Genomic DNA, 22,189 nt, shown 5'->3' with positions numbered 1-22,189 from the left:
ACGCCCACACCCTGGAACAAATTTTTTTTTTAAACTCCTGCTCCTATTTCTTATATTCTCTGCCCCATCGCTTTCATTTCCTTACCCTGTTGTTTCTCCTCTCTGCATCAAGCTCCCTTACAGTAATACTGATGAGCTGAGGAGCTGTCCGGTGCAAAAACTGCAGATAAATTGCAAATGAGCCTGGTATTAATTTTAAACCAGTAATGGATCCTTTTTTTTCTCCCAAAATCCCAAATGTACAGCTGCACTGTCAAGTTTTATGCTATTCCTCCTGTTTCAATGGACTATTCCACAAATGTGGTCACGGGCTGAATTCCAACCATGGTCTTTGCATTACGTGCCCAGCCTGTAAGGAACTGTTCATTACAGGAGAAGAGCACAATGACACTGATGCAAAATAACTTTGTTTGAAGAACTGTATTGTAGATTCAGCAGTATGAAAATCGGATGATGAGTAAGGGTAATAGTTGCAACATATATCCTGTACATGTTTCATCCCGCTGCCTGCCAGCTCATTTATTTCAACATTCAATTTTAAAATAATCTCCTTCATGGCCTCACCCCACCCCACCCCACCCTATGGGTGGAATGTCCTACACTGTAATTTGCACCCTAGGCTTTCCTGACTGGCCCCTTCCCTCCATGCACATCAATGGCTGAATCTACCTCCATCAAGACTATAGTCTGGCCATATATCGTATATCTTCCCTTTGCTCAAAACCTATTTATTGAACGTGATTCGATCACTGCCCCTGACTCTTCTCCTGCTCTCCACCCGATTTCCCTTTTGAAACGCCTTGTGACCCTTCGAAACATTAACGATTGAAAAGGGAGAGAGATCCACGTGCTTCGCACTGCCTCCCTCTGATTGGCTCCTGTTTTAAGATTCCGAACCTGTGAATTGAGGCAGTGTGGGCAGTGGAGAGATTTTGTGTTGAGCCCCTCCTCCTTGCGACCTGAAACGAGGGGTTTTACTGCTCACAATTCACTACCACTGTCCGCGGCGTCACAGGAGGCGAACGTCACACTGTCACGTGAGCAGAAGAATCTACAAGGTCAAAGAATGGATGCCACCAGACTTCCTCCAGCCAATCACTCTACTGCTTAAACACAGTAACCATGACTGACTGAGTGAGTGAGTGAGTGAGCAACATTGGTCTTTATAATGTTTAGGATTATGTTGTAATTTAGGAGATTACACATCCTCTTTAAGGCAAGACACTGTTTATAGAACAACAGCTTCATTGGGTTCTGTGCTTGGTCTCACTCCAGGTGTTCGGCGATTATCCAACAACTACAAGGAAATGCTGGGGGCTCCTCCAAACCTCTTCTTCAAGCTGTGCTGGTGGGTTGCTTCTCCATCGCTCGTCACAGTGAGTAAACCGACCTTTCCTAATAACCTTTCTCACCCGCGGGATCTCCTGCTGGAGTACCAGGGAAAGTTAAGCCACTTCGGTTACAGAGATACCTGTGAGACTTTGTGCTGTGTGACGTTGACGATTGAGGCCCGCATAAAGCTAACACTAGGAGGTGGGTCCTAACAGACCCCAGCAGAGCGCACCGTCCGGCCACCTGATGCTGCCAGCGGGGAGACACAGTAGAAAAAGCTACTTTTGGTTTTTACAGTTGTTGCAACACAAACATACAGGTATACAAGCAGCATGAATATGGATGTCTCCTTTTTACACGTGAAGAATACCATTTCACTTGGTCATTTGTGCGTGCACGAATCATAACAGTACAGCAGACATTTTTCCAGTATGGGGAGACAATGCACATAGGGTAACTCATTTTCCCAAGGACGATTGCAGCTTCTGCTTGCACTGTTACTCTTCAACTCGTCACTGCTGGAGGTTTCTCTCTCAGATAAGATGCCACATCCTCGTATGTGTTGCCAGTCACATTTTGAGGCCTGGCTTCATTAAAGAATGAAAGACTTGCATTTATATAGCGCCTTTCACAACCACCGGATGTCTCAAAGCGCTTTGCAGCCAATGAAGTACCTTTGGAGTGGAGCCACTGTTGCAATGTGGGAAACGCGGCAGCCAATTTGCGCACAGCAAGCTCCCACAAGCAGCAATGTGACAATGACCAGATAATCTGTGGATCTCACGGCACTAAGTTGTTGGATCAGCATATTCAGAAGGTCATAATAAAGAAAGGTATTTGATTTTACCAGTCTGAGAGCCCCCTCCATGTACTGAATTGTTTCTGCACTCAGTGAGAAATTGCCAAATAGGAGGTGGTGCCACATTTGGCTTTTAGCGTCAGTAATCAAAGCATTCCCAGATCAGGATATGCAGCCAGATGCATTCTGAAGCTCCCTCTACCTTTCCTCAAACAAGGAGGCTTGCCATGATCTCTGAGAGTACCCTCTACTGCATCAGTGCACCATTTCCTACACAAACCATGCAGATGCCCTGAACGAGATACCACTGTGCAGTGCTGCACCACTTAAAAGCCAGGCCTTAAATACAATCAATTTGGACAGATTTGATCCAACTAATGAGGGATGAAGTTATTATTCACAGAGGCTGCAATGGCACCTCAGGGAGCAGGGATTAAAAGGCATATTTTACACTATGACTCCGACGGGGGAACAGGAGGCGGGAGCAAGTGGCTGTATTTTTCATGGTTTCTTTGAGTAGTAAATAAATGTCAGATCAGGAGCTATTTATACATGTAGAGCAAGTCAGATGCCTGCTGTCTGAAGTCAGTCAACTGATTATTTGGAACCGTGTCACTCGGCTACTTCGTGTCAGAAGACCCAACTTTTATTACATCAGCCACTTTTGCGCTTAAAAAGTAAAATTAAAAAAGGCACTCACAAGGATGCGGGTTACGGTGGTGGCAGCGAGATAGTAGAGGGATGGTTAGATTATTGGGATTATACAAAAGGTCTCCTAATTGTGGGAGGGAAATGGAGAAATATGCAGACAAGTCAGAGAGACGAATAATAAAATTATTGTTCTGGGGGATTTTACTTAAACCTTCATTGATTGGGAGTGGCAGGTAGTGAATATACAGAATTACATAGGATCTGCAGCATAGAAATTGGTCATTCGGTTCAACAGGTTTACAGTGGTGTTTATACTCCACACGAGCCTCCTCCCATCCTGCCCCCAAATTCCTCGAGGTCCTTTTCTCTGATGTATGTACCAAACTCTCCTTAAAATGCGTCAATGCAAACGCTCCAAGCATGGACCGGGGGGGTAGTTCTTCATTCTCAACCATCTCTCTGTGAAGTATGCACAAAGCCTTCCCTTGTATAGGACTCTGATTATTAAAAAAGGCCTACCACTTGTCAGCTGTGACTCAGTGGGTAGCACTCTCGCCTCTGAGCCAGAAGGTTGTGGGTTCAAGTCCCACTCCAGGCACTCGAGGACAAAAAAAATCTAGGTTGACACTCCAGTGCAGTGCTGAGGGTGTGCTGCACTGTTGGAGGTGCCGTCTTTCAGATGAGACGTTAAACCGAGGCCCCGTCTGCCCTCTCAAATGGACGTAAAAGATCCCATGGCGTGCTACAGGTATTTTGAAGAAGAGCAGGGGAGTTATCTCCAGCGTCCTGGCCAATACTTATCCCTCAATCAACATCACTAAAAACAGATTATCTGATCATTATCATATTGCTGTTGTGGAAGTGCTTTTTTTTATTTGTTCCTGGGATGTGGACATTGCTGGCAAGGCCGGCATTTATTGCCCATCCCTAATTGCCCTTGAGAAGGTGGTGGTGAGCCTTTGCAGACCGTGTGGTGAAGGTGCTCCCACAGTGCTGTTAGGGAGCAAGTTCCAGGATTTTGACCCAGCGATGATGAAGGAACGGCGATATATTTCCAAGTCAGGATGGTGTGTGACTTGGAGGGGAACTTGGAGGTGATGGTGTTCCCATGCACCTGCTGCCTTTGCTTCCAAGTGCTAGAGGTCGTGGGTTTGGGAGGTGCTGCTGAAGAAGCCTTGGCGAGTTGCTGCAGTGCATCTTGTAGACGGTGCACACTGCAGCCACGGTGCGCCGGTGATGGAGGGAGTGAATGTTGAAGGTGGTGGATGGGGTGTCAATCAAGCGGGCTGCTTTGTCCTGGATGGTGTCGAGCTTCTCGAGTGTTGTTGGAGCTGCACTCAACCAGGCAAGTGGAGAATATTCCATCACACTCCTGACTTGTGCTCAAAGTGGCTGCCGCGTTTCCTACATTACAACAGTGACTACACTCCAAAAGTACTTCATTGGCTGTAATGCGCTTTGGGATATCTGGTGCTATATCAATCCAAGTCTTTTTCTTTTTAAAGCAATTAACCCACAACCTTAGAGCAGTGAAGGTTTGATAGAGGTGTTTATAATCATGAGGGATCTGGACAGAGTAGATGGGGAGAAACTGTCCCATTGGTGGAAGGGTCGAGAACCAGAGGACACAGATTTGGGCAGAAGAACCAAAGGTGACATGAGGAAAAACTTTTTTACGCAGCGAGTGGTTAGCATCTGTAATGCGCTGCCTGAAAGGCTGGTGGAGGCAGATTCAATCGTGGCCTTCAAAAGGGAACTGGATAAGTACCTGAAGGAAAAGAAATTGCAGGGCTACAGGGAAAGGGCAGGGATGTGGGACTAGCTGAAGTGCTCTTGCAGTGAGCCAGCACGGGCTCGACAGGCCGAATGGCCTCCTGTACTGTAACCATTCTATGATTTCCTTCCCTGAAGAACATTAGTGAATCAGATGGGTTTTTAACGACAATCTAGTAGTTACATGGTCACCATTACTGATGCTAGCTTTTTATTCCTGATTTATTTAATTAACTAAATTTAAATTCCCCAGTTGCCATGATGAACTTGTGAATCCGCTCATTAGTCTAGGCTTCTGGATTACGAGTCCATTAACATACCCACTATGTGACCGTATCCAATTTGGTTCCTCTTCAGGAGTGGGCGGGGGATAGGCAGCAGGGTTACGGGTGCACCAATCGCACCGGGAGCCCAAGATCAGAAGCAGGTAAGAGGAGAGTAGGGGGAATGAAATATCGGACAGGATTGCCAAAACACAAGATGGTGGCAAAATTGAAAGCAAGTGCGCTGGTCACATCAGAGCCAGGACAGACCCGTGACCAACAGCAGTGGCAGGACCAATGAGGCTTGAAATGTCCAATGGGGGTGAAATATTGGTCTTGGAGCTAAAAATGTAAAAGGAAGGTTTAGTACTCTGCTGTAGTTACTTTACTGACACGCTGAAAGTTGAGAAATATATATTTTTTTTAAACGACACCACAGTGACACCCAGTGGTCAGGGCCTGTACCTGCAGGCAGACTCAAAGTGTGTCAAATAGTCAGACTTCACAGAGCAGGGATCACTAGATGTACTCTAGATGTCGACTGAATTAACATCGAAATCTCCATAAGAACATACATATCTTAATAATACAAAGATGTGGACATGGAATTTATAATGGGGGGAGAGGAGAGGAGGGGATGGTGGTGACACGGAAGTGTCACAAAAAGTAAGATTTTGTAGACAGGAAGTGTATAGGGTACTTATAGCCGTATAGCAAAGTTTATGACTATTTGAGAAAGGGAGAAGTAGAGTTGGATGGAGTATTCACTTTCTCTGCAGTACTGGCTAAGCAGTTGGAAGATGCAAAACTAAGGTGCTCCTGGCTGGATGGTGTAATTATGATAATGACGAGGTTATATCTGGGCAGTTTCTTTATATAAATGCGGTCCTAGAAAAGTTGGCACAGAAGTGTGGCTTAAACTGAAATAGAAAGTAAATTTTGCAGACAGGAAGTGCACACAGACACATGGTTCTTAAAACGTGGATGAGCTGAAACCCCCTTCAATGAATTATGATTTGAATTGCAAAGTCAGACAATGTGCAATCCATTGAGGTTTGGAATTATTGAAGAGGACCGTTTAGTAAATAGTTGAAGCTAAATCTTGGTGGGATTAGCGTCTTGCTCCTCCCACCTCTCCCTTCCAGACACTCAGAATCGTAGAAAAGCAAAATACTGCGGATGCTGGTATCTGGAATAAAAGCAGAAAATGCTGGAAATCTCAGCAGGTCAGGCAGCATTCTCTCAGGAGAGAGAACAAGAGTGAACGTTTCAGGTCGACGACCTTTCGTCAGACCTCATCGACCCGAAACGTTAACTCTGTTTCTGTCTCCACAGATGCTGCCCGACCTGCTGAGTGATTCCCAGCACTTTTCTTTCGGATTTCCAGCATCCGCAGTGTTTTGCCCAGGGGCAGCACGGGCCCAGCCCACACTGCGATGTGTGTGCGCACTAGGTCCGTGCAGCAGAGCAGGTCTCCAGTCGTCTTGGTTAACCCTTGCCACTGGACCAAGACCTAGCTCTGTCAAGCCCGTGTGGTGGCTGGTGTGCAACGGCCACCCCACGTTAAAAAAATCCACGCACAGGCATCTTCCACCCTTCGAGATGTGGTTCGGGATCTGGAATATTAGGTCCTTCATTGAAACACCTGGGAACTCATCCCTTTTTGGCGTGGAAGCAAGTCATCCTCGACACGAGGGACCGCCTATGATGATGATGATGTTTTGCTTTCATAGAGATCGGGAATGTCCCCGCATGGATCACTGCTCTGAGCGCGGTTAGTTGATCAGTGACGCAGTGGTGTGCTGTCCGACCTGGCCCTTCATCTTCCCCGCAGGGATGAAGGTGTCAGTCGGAAATTTGGGACAATCAGCTGACTGGCGGATGGTTGGGGGGGGGGGGGGGGAATAATGGGGCGAAAATTGCAGTCTCTCCGGGCGGAACGATGTGCGCTCGCACCCGGCGAGGCCTCGCAAATACCACTTCTCGGCGCGTGATGCGCATGCGGCAAGAACCGGTTTTTGCGATCTATCAAAATGTCTTTTGACAGATCGCACTCCTCCCCACAGGACGGACATCCATGGGGCAGAGATTGGGCAGCGAATGTCCTTCAAACTCTTACGACTGGTAAAAGCAGGCGTAAACCCTACTTTTACCAGCATATGAGTTTTAAAACATAGAAAAATTAAATTTAATCACTAATTTTTATATTAAAAACCCTGTCCATTAAGGTAAGTTTATTTTTAACCCTATTAAAACACATTAAAAAAAAAAAAATTTTTTTCTAAAACATTTAATTACGTTCAATTTCAATTAATTTTAAATATGTGAGTTGCTTTTTTATTTAATGTGTTGTGTTTCTTGTTTTGGGGGGTTATTCTCAATGTACAAGCTCCCATTACTATCAATCGCAGTTCCCATTATTATCAATGGGAATACTAGATGGCCATTGGTGGTCCAGGCCCATGTGATCCCAGGATACGAATGCGTACCTGGAAGACATGTTCCCGTACGCTGGACTGCACAACTAGGCCTCCGACCACAATCCTACATTCCTCCGGGACCACCGGGTATTTTCGTTAAAAAAAATTCCGGTCAGAAGCATTCGGCCGAAGGAATCCCCTGACCGCAATTTTCACGCCACTAACTTGCCTGTGAAGAATGGCCACTTGGACAAGGTAGCAGGCGGCGACCAACACCTGTCGAGCAGGAGCCCAGCATTCCTCGGCTTTCATAGATGGTGTGGTGTGTGGTGGGGGGGGGGGGCGGAATGAGAAGAAATAGGACATTTCATGAAATTATTCATCTGTGACTTAATCATCCTAAAATTGGATTGAGCTGTTCACAAACGTAACGTTTTTTTTAAACTAGTCTGTGTACAGGTAGCCGCTAATGTGTTCTGTATGTTGATTTCCTGCAGCTTATCCTTGTGTCCAGCATAATCCGCTACACCCCTGCCCAATACGGTAAAATGTACACCTATCCACCTTGGGCAGAGGGCCTCGGCTGGATTATCTCCCTCTGTTCGATCATCTGGATCCCGCTTGGAGCTGTGCACACCCTGTATACTAGCAAAGGCTCGTTCATTCAGGTGAGAGTAATGGAGGGAGGGATCGGAGAGGTGTTTTCAATGTGCTGCATATGTAGCCACTCGCTGTAAGGATCAAGGCTTGTCATTTCTGCCATCTTGGACAGTACTGAACCAGATTGAAGGGATTCACATATGGAATTCCGGGAAAGATGGGCACAGATTTGGGAGGCGACACCACATTCAAGGACTTTGGAGAGGAAAGGGAGGTTGGAGATGGGGCGGTAGCTAGCAACAGTGGGGTGAAAGGTTTTTGGAGGAGAGGGGTGATGCCGGCAGATTTGATGGCAAGAGGGACAGTACCTGAGGGGAGAGAAACATTAACAATGTCGGCTAACATGGGGGTCGGGTGGTCAGCAGTTTAGTGGGAATAGGGTCAAGGGAGCAGGAAGTGGCCTCATGGACAAGATGAGCGTGGAGCGGTCAAAAGGGGAGATCAAAGAGTAACTGAAGAAAGATGTGAGTTCAGGGCTAGGGCAGGTGGGATGAAGTTTGGCCGGTGGGCTAGGGGAAGGAAGGAAACTGGCAGAGGCAGCTGATTGGATGGTCTCAATCTTTGAGACAAAGTAGTCCGTGAGCTCCTCGCACTTGTTGTTGGAGGTGACTGTGGTGGAGATCGGGGAGAGGGGTTTAAGAAGACGGTTAGCAGTAGAGAATATTAGCCAGGGGTTATCTTTTAATTCCAGAATGATCCTGGAATAGTGAGCAGTTTTTGCAGACGAGAGTAGGATCCGATAATGCTTTATGTGGCACAGCCAGACCTGGCGGTGAATGGCTAAACCAGTTGTCCGTCACATTCGTTCAAGTCTGCGCCCTTTGGACTTGAGGGAATGAAATGAGGGCCGTACCATGGGGAATGGCCAGGGTGAGAGAGAGTAATGGGTTTACTAGGACATCAAAGGTTGTGGTGAGGGTGTGGTTGAGCAGATCGGTGGCTGCAGAAATGGCATGGTGAATGGAGGGCCAAAGGCTGGACAGTTTGGAGTTGATCAGCACAGTTGTAAGAGTGTTTGGGGAAAGTTTTTTCCAGGGCTGGATGCAGAAGGAAGTCGGGTTGGGTGGGGGAGGGGGGATGTGGGTGGAGAGCGATGCGAGGAAATGGTCAGAGATGGTCTTATCTGTAATTGACACGGAGGCCACGAGAGATGGCAAGGTCAAGGAAGTGGCCGTGAATATAGGTTGGGGAGTTAAGGGAGGATAGGAGGGTAGTGAACTCAGGCGAGGGAGAGCATGGTGAATTGAGATGGAGGTTGAACTCACCGAGGATGAGAAGTAATTCGGTGCAGAGGCTGAGGGAGGAAAGCAGTGGGGATATCGCGGTGATAACATTTTTATCGTACTTGGGAGGGTAGTGGAGAGCGAGAATTTTAAATGAGAGGGGTGGAATAAGGTGAGATGCTCAAAGGAGGAGAAAGTGTCGGAGGAGTAGGGGGGATAGACCAAGGTGTGATTTGCTGATGAGAGCCACACCACCACCACCACGGTCTGAGCAGGGCAAGTGGTGGACGGTATAGTCAGGAAGGAAAGCTTCGTTTAAAGGTAAGGTGTCATCACCTCTCAACCAAGTTTCGGTCAGGACCATGATGTCGATGCAATCTAATATGTCCTTACTGTACAGTACAAATGCACACGAGGCCCATGCTAGAGAGAAGATCACTCTGTGACCAGTAACCTTTGTTAGCCAGCACTGAAGTGATGAAGGTGGGTGGAGCTTCCCCTTTTATAGTCCCGGTTAGGAGTGTCTCCCACAAGTTCACCACCTTGTGGTCAGTGTTCTCCCGGTGTACAACTTAGGTCAGTTTATACATGGATTACAATGACGGTTGAATACATGACATCATCTCCCCCCCCCCCCCTCCCCAAAGTCTTATTGGGATCACAGGTTAAGTCTCTCTGGTGGTTTACGCTCCCTTGTAGAGCGCCTGAGTTGGGGCTCCGGTTGTTGGGCGCTGGCCTGAGTGTCTGCTGTTTGCGGTGCCTCAGGCCTGTCTGGACTGCCCACAGTGACTGGGCTCTCCTCAACTTGGTTCCAGTGTTTGGTCACCTGTAGTGGAGTGAACTCTAAATCGTGTTCTTCCTCTACTTCTATGAAGTTGCTGAACCTTTTTGTTTGATCCACGTGTTTGTGGCAGATTTGTCCATTGGTAAGTTTAACTACCAGAATCCTATTCCCCTCTTTGGCAATCACCGTACCTGCGAGCCATTTGAGGACAAAGACAGGGTCATTGCCATCGATACATCGCGCCCTCGCATTCCCGTCATGGTAGTCACATTGTGGCTGGCGCCTGCTCTCAACAATTTCTTTCATGGTGGGGTGTATAAGGGATAACCTGGTTTTGAGCATCCTTTTCATTAGCAGCTCTGCGGGTGGAACCCCTGTGAGCGAGTGTGGTCGGGATCTATTGGCCAACAGGAGGCATGATAAGCGGCTTTGTAGGGAACCCCCTTGGATTCTGAGCATCCCCTGTTTGATTATCTGCACTGTTCGTTCTGCCTGGCCGTTTGAGGCCGGCTTGAACAGTGCCGTTCTGACATGGTTGATACCATTTCCTGCCATGAAGTCCTAGAATTCAATGCTTGTAAAGCATGGGCCATTGTCGCTGACCAAGACGTCTGGTAGACCATGGACGGCGAACATTGCTCGTAGACTTTCTACCGTGGCAGAGGATGTGCTTGAATTGAGAATGTCACACTCGATCCATTTGGAGTAGGCGTCTACTACAACCAAAAACATTTTTCCCATGAAAGGACCTGCGTAGTCCACATGGATGCGTGACCATGGCTTGGCGGGCCAGGACCAGGGGCTCAGGGGGGCTTCCCTGGGCGCATTGCCCAGCTAGGCACACATGTTGCACCTGCGAACACAAAGTTCCAGGTCTGCATCTATCCCTGGCCACCAAACGTGTGACCTGGCAATTGCCTTCATCATGACAATGCCCGGGTGCTCATTGTGAAGTTCTCTGATGAACATCTCTCTGCCCATCTGGGGCATGACTACTCGGTTTCCCCATAGTAGGCAATCGGCCTGAATCGAGAGTTCATCCTTGCGCCTTGAAATGGTTTGAATTCCTCAGGGCATGCCCCGTAAGTGGCTGCCCAGTCTCCATTCAGGACACATTTCTTGACAGTAGCGGGTCTCTGTTTGTCCAGACTTTGATCTGACGGGCTGTCATGAGTGAGCCTTCGCTTTTGAAAGCTTCAACAGCCATGACCATCTCAGCAGCATGCTCGGGTGCCACCTCGGTGGTGGCTAGTGGGAGCCTGCTGAGTGCATCGGCGCAGTTTTCAGTGTCAGGTTCTGTGCCGAATTGTTTAGTCATAGGCGGCTAGCGTGAGTGCCCACCTCTGTATGCGGGCCGATGCATTTGCATTTATGGCCTTGTTGTTGGCCAAAAGGGACGATAGGGGTTTGTGATCTGTCTCCAGCTCAAATTTCCTGCCAAACAGGTATTAGTGCATTTTTTTTTTTACAGCATATACACATGCAAGCGCTTCCTTTTCTACCATCCTGTAGCCCCATTCTGCCTGGGACAGACTTCTAGAGGCATAAGCTACCGGCTGTAACTGAACCTTGGCATTAACATGCTGCAACACACACCCGACCCCATAGGACGACGCATCGCATGTTAAAACAAGTTCCTTACATGGGTCATATAGCATTAACAGATTGTCGGAGCATAACAAATTTTGTGCTCTAACAAAAGCCCTTTCCTGGCTGTGCCCCCCCAGATCCATTTGCGACCTTTGCGTAGCGGCTCTAGCAGCGTGCTCAGTTTGGGAAGAAAGTTATCAAAATAGTTCAGGAGCCCCAGGAACGAATGCAGCTCCATCGTGTTACGGGGTCTGGGTGCTCTCTGGATCGCTTCTGTTTTGGACGCAGTCGGTCTGATCCTGTCTGCTGCTACCCTCATCCCCAGGAATTCTATCTCTGGAGCTAGAAAGACTCACTTCGCCTTTTTCAGTCGCAGACCTACCCGGTCCAGTCTGCGTAGCACCTCCTCCAGGTTGTGGAGGTGTTCTTCAGTATCACAACCCGTGATGAGGATGTCGTCCTGAAAAACCACTGTCCTTAGAATCGACTTGAGAAGGCTTTCCATATTACGTTGGAAGATCGCAGCGGCCGAGCAAATCCCAAACGGACATCTGTTGTACTCAAACAAACCCTTGTGTGTCGTGATGGTGGTCAGCTTCTTCGACTCACTCACCAGCTCCTGGGTCATGTAAGCTGAGGTCAGGTCCAATTTTGAAAAAAGTTTGCCACCGGATAGCGTCGCAAAGAGGTCCTCCGCTCTCGGTAGCGGGTACTGGTCTTGGAGTGACACCCGATTGATGGTGGCCTTGTAATCGCCACATATCCTGACTGACCCATCCGCCTTGAGCACCGGCACAATCGGGCTCGCCCAGTCACTGAATTCGACTGGCGAGGTGATGCCTTCCCTCAGCAGGCGGTCCAATTCACCTTCTATCTTTTCCCGCATCACGTACGGCACCGCTCTGGCCTTGTGGTGTACTGGCCTGGCGTCCGGGTTTATGTGAATCACTACCTTGGTCCCCATGAAAGTGCCAATTCCGGGTTGAAATAGTGAGTCAAATTTGTCCAGGACCGGTGAGCATGATATTCGCTCCACAGAAGAAATTGCATTGACATCGCCCCATTTCCAGTTCATGACAGCAAGCCAATTCCTCCCCAGCAGTGCGGGACCGTCCCCCGGGACAATCCAGAGTGGCAACCTGTTCTCCGAATCTTTGTGGGTCGCGACTACCATGGCGCTACCTAGCACCGGAATGATCTCCTTTGTATATGTCCGTAGCTGTGCGTCAATCGGCAATAATTTTGGCCTCCTGGCCTTGGACGCCCACAACTTGTCAAACTGTTTGATACTCATCAGGGACTGGCTGGCCCCCGTGTCTAGCTCCATTGATACTGGGATGCCATTGAGGAGCACTTTCATCATTATCGGTGGCGTCCTGGTGTATGAACTGTATATGTGCTCCACATGAACTCGCTGAACTTCAGCTTCCAGTGATTTCCCCCAGTGTCCATTTGGCCTCGTAGGGCTTACATCGGGCCCGTCCTCCTCGTACATCAACCTGGCTGCAGGCTTCCTGCACATACGTGCCAAGTGACCGCTGACGTTGCAGTTTCTGCAGGTATATTGCTGATACCTGCAAGCTCTGGCTGTGTGTTTGCCTCCACACTTCCAACATGAGCCGTTGTTGGAAACAAAAGGTCCATTACCAGTCGATCATCTCTGGCTGTCTCTGTAACTGTCCTTCACTGCACCATTGACAGGTGTTGATGGCCCCATTACTGGCCGCATTGTCCCTTGCGATGGCATGAATTGCCGTTCAACTAGCCATTGTCTCTTGAATTCCCTCTTTGCGTTTGACTACATGCTCGGGCATGTCCGATTGCCCCTGTCTGCCTGGAGAACTGTGTGCCGCGTTAACAATGTTGACACCCTGTCCATTTGCTGCATTTAAACCAAGATTTTTATCAAACATCATTCTGGTCTCTTCCTCCCCTGAGATAAATGTCTGGACCATCAAAGCCGCCGTTTCCAGGGTCAAGTCTTTGGTCTCAATCAGTTTCCTGAAAACCCCAGTGTGCCCGATGCCCTCAATAAAAAAAGTCTCGCAGCATCTCCGCTCTGCATGCATTTGGGAACTTACATAGGCTTGTCAGTCGCCTGAGGTCTGCCACGAAGTCTGGAACACTTTGCCCTTCTTGCCGCCGGTGCGTATAAAACCGGTGTCTCGCCATGTGCTTGCTGCTCGCCGGTTTAAAGTGTTCACCGATCAACTTACTGAGCTCTTCAAAATTCTTGTCCGCCTGCTTCTCTGGCGCTAGAAGGTCCTTCATCAGGGACTATGTCCTGGATCCACAAACCGTCAGGAGGTGAGCCCTGCGTTTGTCGGCTAAATCCTGTCCCAGCGCTTCCTTAGTGACGAAACTTTGCTGTAGTCTCTCAATAAAATCGTCCCAATCATCACCAACACAGTACCTCTCGTCTGTGCTGCTAGTGGCCATGCTCGCGTGGTTTAAATCCCAGTTTCTCATCGCCAATAATATGTCCTTACTGTACAGTACAAATGCACACGAGGCCCATACTAGAGAGGTTACTCTGTGACCAGTAACCTTTATTAGCCAGCACTGAAGTGATGAAGATGGGTTAAGCTTCCCCTTTTATACCTGAAAGTCCAGGTTAGGAGTGTCTCCCGCAAATTCACCACCTAGTGGTCAGTGTTCTCACAGTGTACAGCTTAGGTCAGTTTATACATGGGTTACAATGACGGTTGAATACATGACACAATCATCCACGATAAGCTCATGGATGGCTAGGGTCTTGTCACAAGCGAACGGACATTCTGCAAGGAGATGCGGAGAGAGTCGGTGAGATGGCTGATCCACTGCCAGAGTCCACAGGGTCAGCGCTTGGAGGGATGAGTTGGACAGGAGGAGATTGGCATGGTTAGCTCCCCCGCGGACAAGCTGGGCGGCAAGGTCTGTGAGAGATAGGATGGGGCAGTTGGGGTTGTTACTCGTGGGGAGAAAGCGACTAGTGTCACAGTGGGCCCTTCGGAAGATGACGAGAGGCATAGAGGGAAGTTGTTGGCTTATCTACGAGGGAGTCGAGCCTGGGATGGCGGCAGGAGAGTAGGAAGGTCGAAGAGTAATGAAGGGTTGGGATAGAGATTTGGGAGGGCAGAGTATCCGAGAGAGGAGAGATGAAAGACGACATGACAACAGGAGAGCCTGGTCAGGGAGGGACGGAGAAAAGAAAAAGCGGGAGAAAGAAATGGAAATCAAAGTGAATGGCTCGGGTTCGAAGCGGCAGCCAAAATGCACATGCGAATAGACACACAGAAAAACAAGTCACATAGGCCTGGTTATGTAGAAATGATAGGGATACATATTTCCTGGTAGTGACAGGGAATAGGTTGGTGACAATAGTAAGGAGTCCAGAGTCTTGTTTAGTGTAAATAAAATGTCTTTCCTTTTCTTTCAGCGCCTTTATTCGTCAGTATCTCCAGTCAATGACATAATTCCAACAGAACATAAGAACATAAGAAGATAAGAATTAGGAACAGGAGTAGGCCACCTAGCCCCTCGAGCCTGCTCCGCCACTCAACAAGATCATGGCTGATCTGGCCGTGGACTCAGCTCCACTTACCCGCCCGCTCCCCGTAACCCTTAATTCCCTTATTGGTTAAAAATCTATCTATCTGTGATTTGAATACATTCAATGAGCTAGCCTCAGCTGCTTCCTTGGGCAGAGAATTCCACAGATTCGCAACCCTCTGGGAGAAGAAATTCCTTCTCAACTCGGTTTTAAATTGGCTCCCCCGTATTTTGAGGCTGTGCCCCCTAGTTCTAGTCTCCCCGACCAGTGGAAACAACCTCTCTGCCTCTATCTTGTCTATCCCTTTCATTATTTTAAATGTTTCTATAAGATCACCCCTCATCCTTCTGAACTCCAACTAGTAAAGACCCAGTCTACTCAATCTATCATCATAAGGTAACCCCCTCATCTCCGGAATCAGCCTAGTGAATCGTCTCTGTACCCTCTCCAAAGCTAGTATATCCTTCCTTAACTAAGGTGACCAAAACTGCACGCAGTACTCCAGGTGCGGCCTCACCAATACCCTGTACAGTTGCAGCAGGACCTGCCTGCTTTTGTACTCCATCCCTCGCGCAATGAAGGCCAACATTCCATTCACCTTCCTGATTACCTGCTGCACCTGCAAACTAACTTTTTGGGATTCATGCACAAGGACCCCCAGGTCCCTCTGCACCGCAGCATGTTGTAATTTCTCCCCATTCAAATAATATTCCCTTTTACTGTTTTTTTTTTCCAAGGTGGATGACCTCACATTTTCCGACATTGTATTCCATCTGCCAAACCTTAACCCATTCGCTTAACCTATCCAAATCTCCTTGCAGCCTCTCTGGGTCCTCTACACAACCCACTTTCCCACTAATCTTTGTGTCATCTGCAAATTTTGTTACACTACACTCTGTCCCCTCTTCCAGGTCATCTATGTATATTGTAAACAGTTGTGGTCCCAGCACTGATCCCTGTGGCACACCACTCACCACCGATTTCCAACCCAAAAAGGACCCATTTATCCCGACTCTCTGCTTTCTGTTAGCCAGCCAATTCTCTATCCATGCTAACGGGGACCTGGTGGTCAGATTGAAGTCTGGCGTGTACATACCCTGTTCTACCATCCTTACTGACAGCATTGACCTCACTAAAGAAACGAGCATGTGATATTTCTTTTTTTAAACGTGTGTATGTGTTGTTGGGTCAGTTAGTTTCACTGAAATTTCTTTTTGCTTAAAGGCAAAATAGGCATATACTGGTGCAATGGAGCAGACTTTTAACTTCTCATTTTGGAATTGTGCGATTAGGTATAATTAGCCTCTCTGTCCCTGTGTGAAAAGATTCCAAGGGATAATGGCAATGAGCTCAGTAGGTGGCGGCAAGGGACACAAGTAACCGTTAATGCCAGGGAACAGAAGGCACAATGGCGGTTCGTGAAACTGCGTTGGCATTGGGAAAAATTCAATTTAAAATTATGTTGCAAAACGTATTGGCCATATTAAAGTCGATTGACGCAATTCATCACCTCAAATTACAATCACCACCGTTGAGCGTACTTCCTGTGTTGTGTACCTCAGAATACTCTCAACGGACACAGCCCAAGCTTCGCTAGAGAAAAGAATCTACAATCTAATCGAATAATACAACTGGTTGATTTTTTTTTCACATATTGCATAGATAATGTGTAAACAAATTCACTTAACTCACCATTCCACTTCACCGAAGCCCGAGTGAAAACACTGGAAGAATGCAATTTATCTCCCATTGTCAACTCCTCAACGACTCACCATTGTTACTAGCTAATATCGCCTGCTGTTTTAGAACTGAGAGTTTAAGGTGTGATGTGCTTGGTGGTCCAGTAATGTTTTAATCTATGCCTGTCCCCCTACCGCACCTCAAGTGGTTCAGAAGGCTTAAGCAGTCAACAGCTGAGCTAGCCGTACACAGGGTCCCACATCTCCAATGTGCCCAGTTAACTGATGTTGCCCAGAGCTGCAATTGACTTCAGCGCCCCTGGGTTAGTGAAGAGAATTCAGCCGTTGTTCCCACAGCTGGCCACTGTCCAGAGGCTCCCCAGCTGGAGGTGCAAGTGTACAGACGTTTGCTTCAGACAGAGTCGGACTAGGCTGTGATCTCCACACACATGCCCACGCGCGCCCTCACGCACGGGCACACATATACACACACACACGTTACCAGAGGGTGACTGGCACCCGGTGAATTGTAGCTCAGCAGGGAGTTAATATCTTCAGGGCACGAGGGGTTGGAAGCAAGTTAGCAAGGGAAAAATTCTTTTAAATCTGGGAGTGCTGTGAGGCAGTTAACACCACCTGTCAGCCTGCTCTGATAGATTGAAGATCTGTTGAGCAGTATTTTTGTAATACCTCTAACGGTGAAATTCTTTTCTTTGCCTCTGCACAACACAAAAACATAAATTAATTATTCTGCATCTGACAAATTTCTGTATGTTTTTTAAATTGTCCTGTTGGAAAATAAATATTTATTAAATGCAGGAAATACATATTGGGGCTGAAATGAAACTTGAATGACATTTTATCAAATTCAGACCCAGAATCTGCTTATGTTGTCTGTCTGTCTTAATCATGTATGCCTGATTTTTAGTTTTCGATGCAGCCCGGTGAATATTCATTGTTTTAATCTGAAATCGAGAATGACTGTTTGCAGGTTTAAATAAAACAGAAGTGTGTCGAGTGCTGGGACGCAGGTTCGCTGAGTTCCCAATGGTGCACGGTTATGTGGAACTGCTGAATGGAGGCCAAACAACTCCCGCCCCAGGAAAGGTGCATCGCTTAGGATGGCGGGTGATTGGGTGTGGGGTGGAGGATGCAGGTGGGTGGAAGATGCCTGTGTCTGAGTTCTTTTAACGTGGGGTGGCCGTTGCACACCATTTACCACACGGGCTTAGCAGAGCGAGGTCTTGGCCCAGTGGCAAGAGACGACTGGAGACCAGGCCCTACTGTATGGGCCTAGTTGCCTACGGTGGGATGTGAGCCATAAACTCGGCGCTAAGCAGCGACCTTCGGAGATTTGGTGAGAGATCCGAGGCGTGGAGGGTGGGGGTGAGAGATTTGAGGCTATGCTTCCCTCTCCTAGGTTTTAGCTCCCGGTTGAGGGCAGGCATTGGGATGGCCAGAGGTCCAGTTCGTAGGAGGAGGAGGGGTCAGAGTGGCCGCCGCCATTGCAGTCGCCACGTGCTCGACGGGCTCCACCGCGATTCCTTCAGCTCCTTTTGCCTCCGCAGTCGAGTGGGACTGGCGGCCGGAGGGAGGCCAAGACGTCACCGGAGTCGGATGCGCAGAGGGAAGGCAGAGCAGAGGCGCCGACGCAGTCGGGTGCGAGGGCAGAGAGAGAGGGTAGGGCCCGAAACACCGCCGGAATCAGGTGTGAAGGCGGAGAGAGAGGGTAGGGCCCGAAACCTGTGGTCGGAGCTGATCGGAGGCTCACCGGACGCTGTCGGAGATCGATCGGAGTGCAAGTGGGGAGTCTGATGACGTACACGCAACCCTTAATGGCCACCTGAGAGCAATATGGTGAGAGCCTGGGAGGAGATGATGGCATGTGGCCGAAGGAGACAGGGGGGGGTTTTCTCTTGGTGGCGAGAGGGTGGCGTTTATCCTCAATTTGGAGGGGGGGAAAAAGTGAGCCTTCATTTTATACCAAACCTGCCTCCCAGGTTAGTCGACTTGCTGAGTCGAAAAGTATCATGTCTTTCTGTGTCCTTATAGTTGTCATATTGGTAATTTCTGATTTTTGTTTTAATTGTGGATGACCAAATTTTTTTATTGAAACAAACCTCGAGTATGGCAAACCTGTTATTACTAAAACTGCTCTTTTTTTTAAATCCGTTTTTGCTCCATAAAGCCACTGCAGGGTGTGTTGTAATCAGAAAATTTTGAGAAGAATCTCTAATACTGACATTTGACAGTATTGTCGATTGTTTATTTTGGGGGAGAGAGGGAAGTGACTTTGTTAATATGCAAGTACTTTATAGCACATTATTTCTGTGTTTTAAACGGTGACTGCATTTATGTTTTTCAACATTCCTGATTACAACTGATCTGCAATGGAGTGCTTTGGGTTTACAGTCACACTTGTGACACAGGGATGGTTATGCGTTTATATGTACAATGAATTGTGTTATTTTTTAAAATGCTTTTCCAAAGTGCTGTTTGTGGTTATGTGGGTGTCAATCACTGATTAATCGCGACCTTGTTTCGGGAAGGTACAGTTGGCAGCCATTTTCTCCTGGAGAGACCAAGCGAGGTGGGTGACCTGTTCACACCTTCAAATATACAAACCTACTCGCTATCCACTAGACTATGCAACCTCATACTGCCACACCCCACACCTCTCCTTCCAGTACTGTTAACTCCTGCGGCAGGTGAAAGGGAAGGGGGGGGGAAGCTGAGCAATTTCGGGGGGGAAACTGGAATATTTCTCCCCAACTCCATAAGACGGTTGAGAAAGCTCCAGGGGATCGTGACGTTGGCAACATATTTAACTCCCTCCACCCACTACAGCATCCGCCTCACTCAGGAACTCTTGCACGCCCATACTGACCATAACTCCGGTTCCAGAGAGTAACAACCCTCTTACAAATGAAGTACCTCCTGCCATCTAATCTAACTTTATGCCTTCATATTTTATAAGTTAAGTTCTTATCCATTCTGTAAAGCTTCACCAAATATACTCCACTTCATCCATCTTGATTTTAAAGGGTGACAGGGTGCTCCAAACGGAGTAACCCTAACTCAAACCCTATCCTTATAATGAAGCAATCCAAGCTTGGCCACCATCCATGTTCCTTGTTCCCTTCCTTTGCATCCCTTCAGAGTCTTAATATTGCATATCATTTCAGATTCATTTTATTTTTGTAACGCTTCAGATTGTTTTAATGAGAATTAGTCTTTCAAGATCCCCCTTTAAGATAGTGTTGCACTACAGTTTATGGAATGTCCCCCAGTTTGGTGCTGCAATGAGTACAGTTTCGAATCTGCACAGACTCAGACACACAATACAAGTTGGTCATATTGGCAGTCTGATGAAACCGAGAGCTGCAGAAGGATCTGGACAAATGTGTTAATGGGCAGAACTATTGCAGATTCAAATTCAATACAAGTTCATGGTCTTGCTGGAAGATGTAGGACATAATTGATGAAAGGCATGGCACTATTGAAAGAGAGCTGGGACTGTTGGTAGACTTGCCATATCCAGTCATTGAAATGGAGCAATCAATAAGGCCAATAGAATGCTTAGCTGTGCAGAATAATCAGTAGAACAAATGTCTGAGCCAGTATGCTGAAGCTCTTGTGCTCTGGTCAGGCTGTGCTTTTGAAATACTCCATTCAGTTCTAGTAAACACAAGACGAGGAAAACATACAAATGCTGGAAGAGGTGTAGGAAAGGGCCACAAAGCTGACCCCTCGAGTCTGAGGACTGGGTTATGAGGAAAGATTAGAAAACTCAGTCTTGAAAGGATGCAAATGACGGGGAGTCCTTATAAAATTAGAGAGATGGTTATACTGAAAGACTGTTTCATGCTACAATCATGACTACAGGACAAAGGCACAAGCTCGTAAAAGAGAATTTCAAGGACTGATGTTGGGAAGCACTACTTCACAACGATGAATACCAGAATGATAATTGGAGCAAAAACTCTGCAATCATTTTAGAGACAGATGCTGTGAAGGGGAGACTCGTGTTTCCAATGAAAGGATGAGGCAGAATGGTCTCCCTCATCTGTACTTCGTGATTATGCATTCGTCAAACTTTATCTTGTGTCCAAGGCCCAAATCACAGTTTGTAACCTGATTTTATTTTTCTGTATATTTTATATGAGCATTGACTGACTAACCACAGTTCTCCGCACTGAAACTGCTCACCTTTTATGGAACAGGATCTGGGCAGCGAAGAGATTATGGCAACGCCGACTGATGTCGGCTCTGCGGGTCTGGCGCCGTGTTATGAAGCCGCACCCATTATCAAACCAGCCCTCACAAAGAAGGGCTTAGTTTGGCATCTACACTGCCAGAGAAAGACTGTTCAGACTTGTATTCCAAAATTTTTTGGTAGAGGACAACTGTGGTGTAAATTTCTATTCAATATCATTTTTAATGTCACTAATTGTTACAGTTTTTAATAAACATTTTATAACATATTTAACTTTTTAACAGCTGTGTTTAAAATAAAGTTAGTTACACTCTGTACAGTCTTGTTTATTCAGCAGTGATTTATTACAATCTTGTCGTTACCCCTTTAAACCGCCCAACCTACATAACGGGCAAATGGCGGTAGCTCCAACATATGAGCTATAAGCGGTGGGGACTGTATTTTTATACCGTTTGTTTAATTCGGATTCTGCATCTGTGAGCTGGCTGCTGGCATTTATGATGGTAAATTTGTTTTCTATAACTTAATGGCAGAATCCGGGCCTGTGGGACTCCCACTGGGCTATTGAGAGTGGATTTAACAGCATAAACATCAGGAGCCGGCTCACTGATGCTGGGCTTCCAGAATAACATTAAAAGAGCAATATAAAAACAGCTTTTGGTTTAGTTCTAAACTGAAAGATGCAATGATGGGGGTCATTTAAGGCTGAGAATTATTGTTTTGTACCGAAGCTTAATGCATCCATATCCAACTCTTCAACCCTCTTAAAGAAGGCATTAACACATTTATAATAAACTGGTTATCACATATTCTCCAATAGAGAGGCGGGAAAGTGTGAGGTCATGCACTTTGGCAGAAAAAAAATCAAAGAGCAAGTTATTATTTAAATGGAGAAAGATTGCAAAGTGCTGCAGTACAGCAAGATCTGGGGGTACTTGTGCATGAAACACAAAAGGATAGTATGCAGATACAGCAAGTGATCAGGAAGGCCAATGGAATCTTGGTCTTTATTGCAAAGGGGATGAAGTATAAAAGCAGGGCAGTCTTGCTACAGTTATACAGGGTATTGGTGAGACCACACCTGGAATACTGCGTGCAGTTTTGGTTTCCATATTTACGAAAGGATATACTTGCTTTTGGAGGCAGTTCAGAGAAGATTCACTAGGTTGATTCCGGGGGTGAGGGGGGTTGACTTATGAGGAAAGGTTGAGTAGATTGGGCCTCTACTCATTGGAATTCAGAAGAATGAGAGTTGATCTTATCGAAA

At 47.2% G+C, this 22,189-nt stretch overlaps 1 protein-coding gene across 2 annotated transcripts in view; it reads left to right on the top strand.

Annotated features, from left to right (window-relative positions):
* Positions 1-21,237, top strand: part of LOC139269019 (sodium- and chloride-dependent GABA transporter ine-like) — a 134,570-nt gene extending 113,333 nt beyond the window's left edge. For both annotated transcript variants that reach the window (XM_070887954.1, XM_070887953.1), the window contains exons 11-13: positions 1,276-1,376; positions 7,736-7,906; positions 14,914-21,237. In XM_070887954.1, coding sequence (XP_070744055.1) covers positions 1,276-1,376; positions 7,736-7,906; positions 14,914-14,982 — 341 coding nt within the window. In that variant the 3' untranslated portion in view covers positions 14,983-21,237. The remainder of the gene's footprint in view (positions 1-1,275; positions 1,377-7,735; positions 7,907-14,913) is intronic.
* Positions 21,238-22,189: the final 952 nt, after the last annotated feature.

This window comes from Pristiophorus japonicus, chromosome 8, assembly GCF_044704955.1.
Source record: "Pristiophorus japonicus isolate sPriJap1 chromosome 8, sPriJap1.hap1, whole genome shotgun sequence".
In the NCBI taxonomy this organism is placed as follows: Eukaryota; Metazoa; Chordata; class Chondrichthyes; family Pristiophoridae; genus Pristiophorus; species Pristiophorus japonicus.
This window is presented reverse-complemented; position numbering and strand designations above follow the sequence as displayed.